General features: G+C 34.3%; 1 protein-coding gene across 1 annotated transcript; it reads right to left on the bottom strand.

Moving 5' to 3' along the window:
- Positions 1–2,883: 2,883 nt before the first annotated feature.
- On the bottom strand, positions 2,884–6,599 carry LOC132163550 (cytokinin riboside 5'-monophosphate phosphoribohydrolase LOG1). The gene is made up of 7 exons (XM_059573870.1): positions 6,388–6,599; positions 5,724–5,821; positions 5,520–5,550; positions 4,942–5,041; positions 3,679–3,749; positions 3,396–3,539; positions 2,884–3,204 (listed from the first exon to the last, which is right to left on the bottom strand). The coding sequence occupies exons 1-7, from the start codon at positions 6,505–6,507 to the stop codon at positions 3,112–3,114; spliced, it is 657 nt and encodes a 218-aa protein (XP_059429853.1). The 5' UTR covers positions 6,508–6,599; the 3' UTR covers positions 2,884–3,111.
- Positions 6,600–8,677: the final 2,078 nt, after the last annotated feature.

The following is an 8,677-nucleotide window of genomic DNA, read 5'->3' as shown; positions in this document are numbered from 1 at the left end:
TTTCTAAGATTGTGAGACTATCACAAGAATCAAAGAAATCTTCTTAAACAATAGAGACTATCTATCCTTTAAGGAAATCAATGAAGAAACTCAAACTCTGAGTAATCTTTATTGATAAACAAAACAAACAACAAGAACTAAATTGTTACAGGCTATAAGCATCTATTTATAGCCCAAAACTCCTAATTCTAAAATAACAATAAAATAAAATTGGTTTAGAAGTCTATAAAAGAAGACTAAACCAAATAGAAGACTATTAAAGAACCTAATCTGATCTAACAAACTGAAAGATAAGATAAAATAATAACTAACAATGAAACCTAGTTTAAAACAAATGATTAAAACTATGATAAGTGTCTCTGATGTCCATTTTGTGGAACAGATAGGACCGAGTGCGCTCGATCGCAAGTCAGGTGCGCTTGATCGCACTACCCGAGAAGGATGCGCTCGATCGTGCGATCGATCGCAATCACAGGGGGTGATCGGTCACAGTTCCAAGGACTATCATCTTAAATCCCGAACTTGGGCACTCGATCGCAGCTACTGTGCGATCGATCGCAATTCCAGAGGACCCTGCTGCTGCGCGAGTCTGGGACCTCGTCATCATCTTTTGGGGTGCTTTCACGCCGTCATCTGTTCGGGTCTTCCTTAAATACCCCCAAGCCATCTGGTCTACATCAATAACTCGTAGTCGAAAAATAAACTATTATTAAGAAGAAAGCTTTGCAATGCTTTCTATATCTGCGATGTCATCCTATTACTAGTAAAGTAAAAATATGAGAACCTTATATTATGGATGAACATGGATCAAAAAAAAAAAAAAAAAAGATATTAGTTCCTTTTCATTTTTCATTAAAAAGAAAAAATACAATAATTTTTTAGGCTTTTAGGATTCCTTTTTATTTACTGTTAGATGTAATAAAATAATATAACATAATCTCTATTACTCTTTCTAAGATTTCATTGGTCATGGGCTCTTATTGAGATCTTAGTGGTGATAAGCTCTTATGGCCATGTAGCGTTACCACATAAATTAAAACGGGCATCACTACGGGATTAATATAATATTTATTTAAAACCACTAATGGCATTAGAGGTGGAGATTATCATATTTAAAGAGAATCTTACCAATGGTGAGCAACAGCCTTGAAACTTGTAGTATATAACATAGTCCCAAAAATTAAGAACTTACCGATGCCAATAGTGACCCTTGAATAAATGTTCTTCCCTCTATGGAGAATCAAAGAAACAAATAAATCAAGCAAGAAAGGTAGGAATAAATGAAGAAAAATGAGAAACAAATAAACAAAGAAAGGAACAAAGAAAACAAAGAAAGAAAAGGAGAAATAATGGGAGCACAGCCCCCATGCCCAAGAACATGGATGCCCCTAGTGGTGGAGCTAGAATTTTTGTTTAGAGGTTCAAGATTTTTTTTTTAATTTTTTTAATTTTTTATGAATGAAAAAAAAAAAATTAAAGTTGAACAAAAATAGATGAAAAATATTAAAAAATATAACTGACAAAAGAAATAAATAAATAATTCAATAAAATTTAATTATTGTTAAATATTTAAATGTAACATACATGTTATTTTATTCAATTATCTTCGATGAGTCTTCATAATTTGTTGACAATATCTTTTTTATAGATATGCATTTCTAATTTGGTTGTCTCTTTGTGTGTGTATATATATAGACTAGTGAAAGAGACAGCCAAATCTTGACAAGTGTGATTCCTCCTGATCACAGGAGGAATACCATGACCAAGAACACCCAATACCAAGAACATGGTGGAATTGGCTTCCGCTTCAACCTTTCCTTCCTTTCTTCCTTCCGCTTCAACCTTTCCTCCTTCTGCTTCAACCGACGATTTTCTCTTTCAGTTGACTGAAAGGTGGTGGAATTGGCTTTGACTGCCATTCTCCTGCTAGGAGGTGGGGCTTGCCTTCTTCGAGATGTCACCTCTTTGATGACGTGCCACAATAACACGTCACCACTGAGTGACGTGTCAATGTGACACATCATCAAAGTGGTGACGTGCCAAAATGACATGTCACCCATTGGTGACGTGTGATTGTGCACACATCACCACTTTGGTTGCTTCCTTGCCATCAACGTTGCCAGAGATGGTTTTGTTTTTTAAGATTTAATTTTTAAATTAAATTAATAAAAAATTAGCTATACTAACGTAGTAAAACGGTACGTTTCAACCAATCTAACGGCAGTTAAAAAATTTTGACGGTAGAAATTTTATTGGCATTTCGATTGTCCCAATGAGTAAATTTTTGAAAAAAAAAAGTTAGGGAACTTTTATTTTTGATCGGTTGAGTCAGTGACTTATAATATATTTACCTTTATTTTAATTCCAAAATTTTTTTCCCTTTTCGGAAATATTTTTTCATTTTTTTGAATTGGTGACGTGTCAATTTCTCACACGTCACCATTTGGTGACGTGTCAAAAACACCTACATTGTAAACACATCACTAATTCCTTTTTTTTTTTTTAGTCATTGTAATCACAAAATGATGCAACATAGGGTTTTGTTAAAATGACCCTATGCTGCACGTCACTAAACTTGGGAATTTTTGTAGTGATGTAAATTTGCATGCGATGCATTTTAGCTTTCCGACACGAACAAATTGATAGTTTGTAGGTCTGTGTTTGCAGTGAATCATACTTAAAGATGAAAGTGTAGATGGGGTAAAAGTTTATCGTATATTTAAAGCCTATTTATGTAGTTTGAACTTGTGCTGCATGTGTCACTACTAGGAGAAGGGATGAATGAAAAGAAAATTCAGAAAATATGGAGAGCCAGTTTAGAATTCACAACAAAGATTAATCCAACACATATTGTTGTAACACTAAATTTTTTCTTCTCTATTACCTGCTTCAGGAAACCAAAAGGTGCATCATAAATTCCCAATTCCCATTGCAGAGAATAGTCTAGCTACATATTTTGATGTCAAATTCTTGTAGTTTACCCTAAGGAAAGGAAAAAAAAAAAAAATGGGAATCCCCTCAAAGGAAATTTGTAATAGTCTAAAATTAGTCCCTTTCTTCACCAAAAGCCTCCTCCTCCTCCTCAACTCGACTTCATGCATCATCCATTCATCACCTTGAGATGTCACATTTTGGAGTATAGCCTAACTGTTCAATCTCCCAGTTTAGCTTTGAAGCAACTCTTTCATGGCGTGGAAAATACTCCTGAAACAGAGTAGTGCAAATTCTAAATGTTAGAAACATTACCAACAATAGAAAATAATTTGTTTTTTCATGTATACATATTATATGTTAAAGTATTGATTAAATAATTAAATATACCTCTTCTTATTAACTTAAGCTTTTGTAATAATTGGTAATTTAACATTATATAGGACATAAATAAACAAATTTACCTCCAATTTCTTAACAAGCTCCTTTGGAGTGGGGGCCGAAACAATTATATGACGCGCACTTGGACTAATGAAGCCTTCCTCTACAGCTTTGTCGATGAATGACAACAAGGAGTTGTAGTATCCATCCACATTCAGCAATCCCACCTACATGAATCACAGAAGAGAGAGAGAGAATTCTTTTTAGTCTTTTTTTTTTTTTTTTCTTATTCAAACTTATTTAATAAAATTGTTGATATTATTAATCAATTATTTAGGATGAATACAAAATGTTTGAAATATTTACGGGTTTATCATGGATGCCAAGCTGGGCCCAGGTTATCACTTCAAGAAGCTCTTCAAGAGTCCCGTAACCACCTTCACAGAGAAACAGGCATACAATTTGTCATGCAAGCACGTAAAAAAAAAAGTATTAAAAAATTATTCCTAAAAATCAAATTAAAAAACATTTTTGGTTTAAAATAAAAGGAATTTTCAGTCCGTATGAAACATAGGAGTAAAGCCATGGCTTCCCCCACGTAACTATCCTGACCTAGAAATGCTGGTTTTCCCTTGGAAGGCTGCGGCCCACTTGGGCCCAACCCATACTATTTATCAGCACAATCAAACTTTTCCGGGTTTGGGCCCCATCCAATACAAGTTGTATTGAAAAGATATAGAATGAAGTCATGGAGTGAGTTGGGCCCAAAACTGGGTGGAGCCTACTATCTAGGCCTAGAGTTGAAAACAAAAAGCCCAGTCTGCTTCTAAAGAGTGATTAAAGCCGGTGAGAGGAGGATTTGGTAGAAATCTAGAAGAGTTTACAATAATCTTCTTTCACTTCAAAAAAAAAAAAACCCTCCTCCCCTTCCCCTCCTCTTTTTTCAATTCCAAAAAAAAAACTAACATATTTTCAAAACTACTTTTTTCACTTTTCTCTTACAAAAGTTAATATTTTATTTCACCTTTATATCAAATCAATAACTTCTTATTACTACTCAAACAAAAAACTCACAACAAAAAAGTTTACCAAACACATCTTTAATTTTCAATACCAGATGTTTTGAGGGTTACTCCCTAATTATAATTTATGGGTATCCCTCACTTTATACCATACTTTTATTAGAAATCGAAACCAAACCTATTCCTTGTCACTTTGTGCCATAATAAAGATAAAATAATAATAATTATTATTATTTTTCACCCAATCTCTCCCGACATGTTTTAAACATTAAGGTTAAGGTAATTTCCTTTTTTAGCCGGAAGAGTTGTTTGAACAACTGTACGGTCCACGGAAAACAAATGGGACAAAATTTGAACAATCTAAATCTTGGGTAAATATTATCGAAAGAAAACAAAACACTTTCCCAAAGTCTCTTCTACCTTGGTGTGTAAATAACTTTTGATTATCATATAAAAAGCAGCATCTAACAACTTAGTTGACTTTGTAAATAGAAACTAGCTGTTTACTCCCTGGTATTTACGAATTAATATTTTCTATTTCTTTTATTTCAGCTGATTTTGTGAAAGAAAATAAAATTATATACAATAAGAATGATTTGACACAAACCAGGCAAGGCAATAAAGGCATCAGACTGCCGGGCCATCTCAGCCTTCCTTTGGTGCATGTCCGCCACAGCCTTCACTTCCCCCACTGGCTCTCCAGTTATCTGCAAACTCAGCACACAAACAAAAGAGACACAACTCTGAGCCTTCCAAATGGTGTAGGGCCCAATCCAATATCATATTACTCGGCAATTCCTCGGCAGACAAGAAATGAAAGCCGAGGAAAGCCATACAAAATGAGAGAGTAATCCAACATGTGGGTGTGAGAGAGACCCCCAGATAGATAGATGGATGGTCAGGTGGAGTGAAGATCATAATTTGGGAAAGCAAGAAAATCCCAAATGGGACAATTTGTGAAATCCATAAGTTGAAGATAACAAAGGAAAGGTAGAAATTCAAGTCAATGTAGCTACCACAAAAGGAAAATAAAGAAAGAAATTTGATTTAAAAGTTTTAACAGAGAAGGATAATGGTCCCTCTTTCTGTGTGGCTGTTCAGTCATTTTCAAATTTTCTTTTGTCAGAATAAAATGATTTCAAGTTTAAAGGATTATATTAAGAATTAAGTAGCAACCAAACATACCTCTCTAGGCATGAGCGTCTTGGGAATAACTCTGCAGACAATAACATGACAAAATAGAAAATATTAGTCCACATGAATATTATGCCCACAATATCAACAAAACCAGAAAAGAAAAAAAAAAATATATATATATATATATCTTTTACTTGAAATTGACCCATTTTACCAATTACTTCCCAAAGAATTTAAGAGGAGGATGCTCACCCAATGACATGGCGACCACCATTATAGACAGCTTGGGAAACCAAACCCATCAAACCAACACTCCCTCCTCCATAAACTAGGTCAATATTCCTTGAGACCTGTCACAAACCAGACATTACAGTACCCCCCATGAGTGACTGTACTGAAAAAAATGGCACGAAAAAGAGAAACTTGGGTAAAAACTTGAAGCTCATTTTATGGAGAAAAAAGTGAAGAAAATCAATCACTTTTCAACAGAGGACTTGTACTCTTATATTTAGAGAGTACCAGAAACAGAGGCTTCTGGTTGAACATGGTAAATTATAGTATTTTCAAGAAACCATCCCATATGGAAGAACGAAGCTCCAACATTCGACTAATTTTCACGAAAAATCAATTGGGGAAAAAATGAAAATCGTGATTAAATTGAAGAAATCCATGAATCCCATTTTCAGAAATCCAATGAAAACTGCAGTTGTGGTGGATAATTTTGAGCAGCTGTTTGCCTGATCCTTGAAAACTTCATGACGGTAAACAACTTTTATTGGAGAGTCAAGTTGAAACTTGAAAAGAAGGGGGAAGAGGGCAGGGTATTAGATTGGAAGACAAAAACAAACAGAAACATTAAAAGAAGGAAAGAAGAACCAAATAGAACAAAAACAGAGCCATTGAAGAAAGACATTACCAATTCCCTGCCAAGCTCAATAGCAGCATCCCTATAAGTGCTCTTCTTTCCTGGGCTACTCCCACAGAACACACAAATCCTCTTGAACTTTGATTGCTTCATTTCCTTCTCCCTCTCCATCCCCCTCTCTGTCTCTGTTTCTCACTATCACAGAAAGAAGTATGCAGATTTACCCTGCCTTCAATGCCCCTCTGTTTGACAATTTGAAAGTACTTGGTGACTGAATGTGTGTGTGAGTGCGTAATATATAAACGGTAGCACTGGCGCACGTTAGCACGCGCAAATCCATAATCTGGTAGTCCATAACTTCACGGACAAATGACTTTTAATATATATATATATATATATATATTTTCCTTTTTTTTTCTTTCGGTGCAAGAGAAATCTGAGGTATGGAGACCACTGAAGCATCAAAGGGACAAAGATAATTTAGCCATTTAAAGATACTTACGGTTTTACCCAAAGCAGAAAACTACCCATTAAGGAGTTTAGATAGAAATTTCAATGAGAAATATATAGCGTATAAATTTGAAAAGAAATATGCATATAATTAAATAAAATATTTGGATTTTCTCCATTAACTAATAGTTTTTTTTTCATTTCCTTTTTTTTTTTTTTTTTTTCAGTTTGATCTTCCTAGATTATTTTCTCATTGGCTTTCATTTTCTTTTTGTAAGCCAACGTTTTTATTTTTTTTAAAACAGATTTTGTAGTTTTTTTGATAATCATTAGGAGGGAACATAATGCTCTCTAACTCTATTTCAGTATTATGGACACTGTTCGATATTTCTTCTAATTAAACTTGATCTATGACATCGGTTACCGCTATTTTAGCTAAACCATGAGCAGCACAGCTGACTTCTCTCTTTACTTGAAAAATTTGTCAATTTCTAAACTGATTTAAAACGTCTCAAATCCCGTCAACAATACAGCCAACTTCGGCCCAATTCTTGCCATTTGCTTTAATAGGATTCACACTATATATTATTTCCTTAAAGCCCAACTCCCTACTACTAAGCTACACTACTTATATAAAGCTGCTAAGGCTTCCGCTACGACCGGTTCTATTAATATAACTTTATTGATACTGAGTGCAGCTAATACATAACCTTTTGAATCCGAGCTATGATGCCAAAGCATAAGTACAAATTAATTTTATCCACCGCTACATCTCAATTAATTTTAATCATACTTGGGAGAAGATTTTTTCACTGTATTTGCACAACTTCTTGTTTGTCACTTTCTAGCTTCTTCTAAAATAACTCGCCTACACTCAGAGTTCAATTTAATTAATTAATTTATTATTATTATTTTTTTTTGGAACTAGGTTTGTTTCATCCACTTCAAAGCCCTGTGGTGAGACAAAGTATTCACATTAGCAATAAGCATTCTGTCTTTTGTCACAAGGCTGGAATAATTTGGCTAGTGGCAATACTTTGCCCAATTATCTTCGATCCCTCCTCTTTGGACAAATAAGCTTACCCAAATTTCAGGGCACATAAAATTGACACTTGTACACCCTACATTGTTTCTTCATTGAATTTATGCTTTATCAGAAAGCTTGCCATTGGTATAACGGTAAGGGGAGCTAGACCTAGACCCACCATGAATCAATTTTTTTTTTTTTGACATGTCCGCACAAGAGGGGGGAGGGGGATTCGAACTAGTGACCTCCACTTCATTAAGTGTGGTCCCAGCCGATTGAGCTACCATGAATCAATTTTTGCATTGAGTAGAATTGCCAATTCCAATAACTACTATCCCACAAATTCACACATAAAAAGAAGAGGAAAAAGTTTGTTCTACTACAACTTAGCAACGATTGTTAGAGTACTAGCAGTAGTTTCCCTTTGATTTTCCTCAAGTTTAAGGAAGAAAACTACTTTTTGTTTCCCTATCAAAATATATTTCACAATATTTTTCATTACCTTTCTTATGCCATTAAAATATTATTTCTTTACAAAATATAAGTTCCCAACCTACCCTCACATTTTTTACAAAATCCAACATAATCCTCAATGAAAGACAAAAAGATGAAAGAGAAAAGAGAAATGTTTATATTAAAATAATGTATAGAGAACGACTTTTAGCTCCCTACACATACTGTAGTTACCCAAGGGTATTGGTTAAATTTAGAAAAACTGGTGTGGGTGAGTTTTTGTGATTTTTTTTGAAATTTTCCCTAAATATAGGAAAGAGAATGAGCTATAGGGTATCTGCTGCTAGTGCTCTTAGTATTGAATAAAGTAAACACTTTCCATGCAGTACTCATCCTAGTAATTTCGATAAC

Source organism: Corylus avellana, chromosome ca10 (assembly GCF_901000735.1).
Source record: "Corylus avellana chromosome ca10, CavTom2PMs-1.0".
In the NCBI taxonomy this organism is placed as follows: Eukaryota; Viridiplantae; Streptophyta; class Magnoliopsida; order Fagales; family Betulaceae; genus Corylus; species Corylus avellana.
The sequence above is the reverse complement of the archived record's forward strand: the minus strand, read 5'-3'. Positions and strand labels throughout refer to the sequence as shown.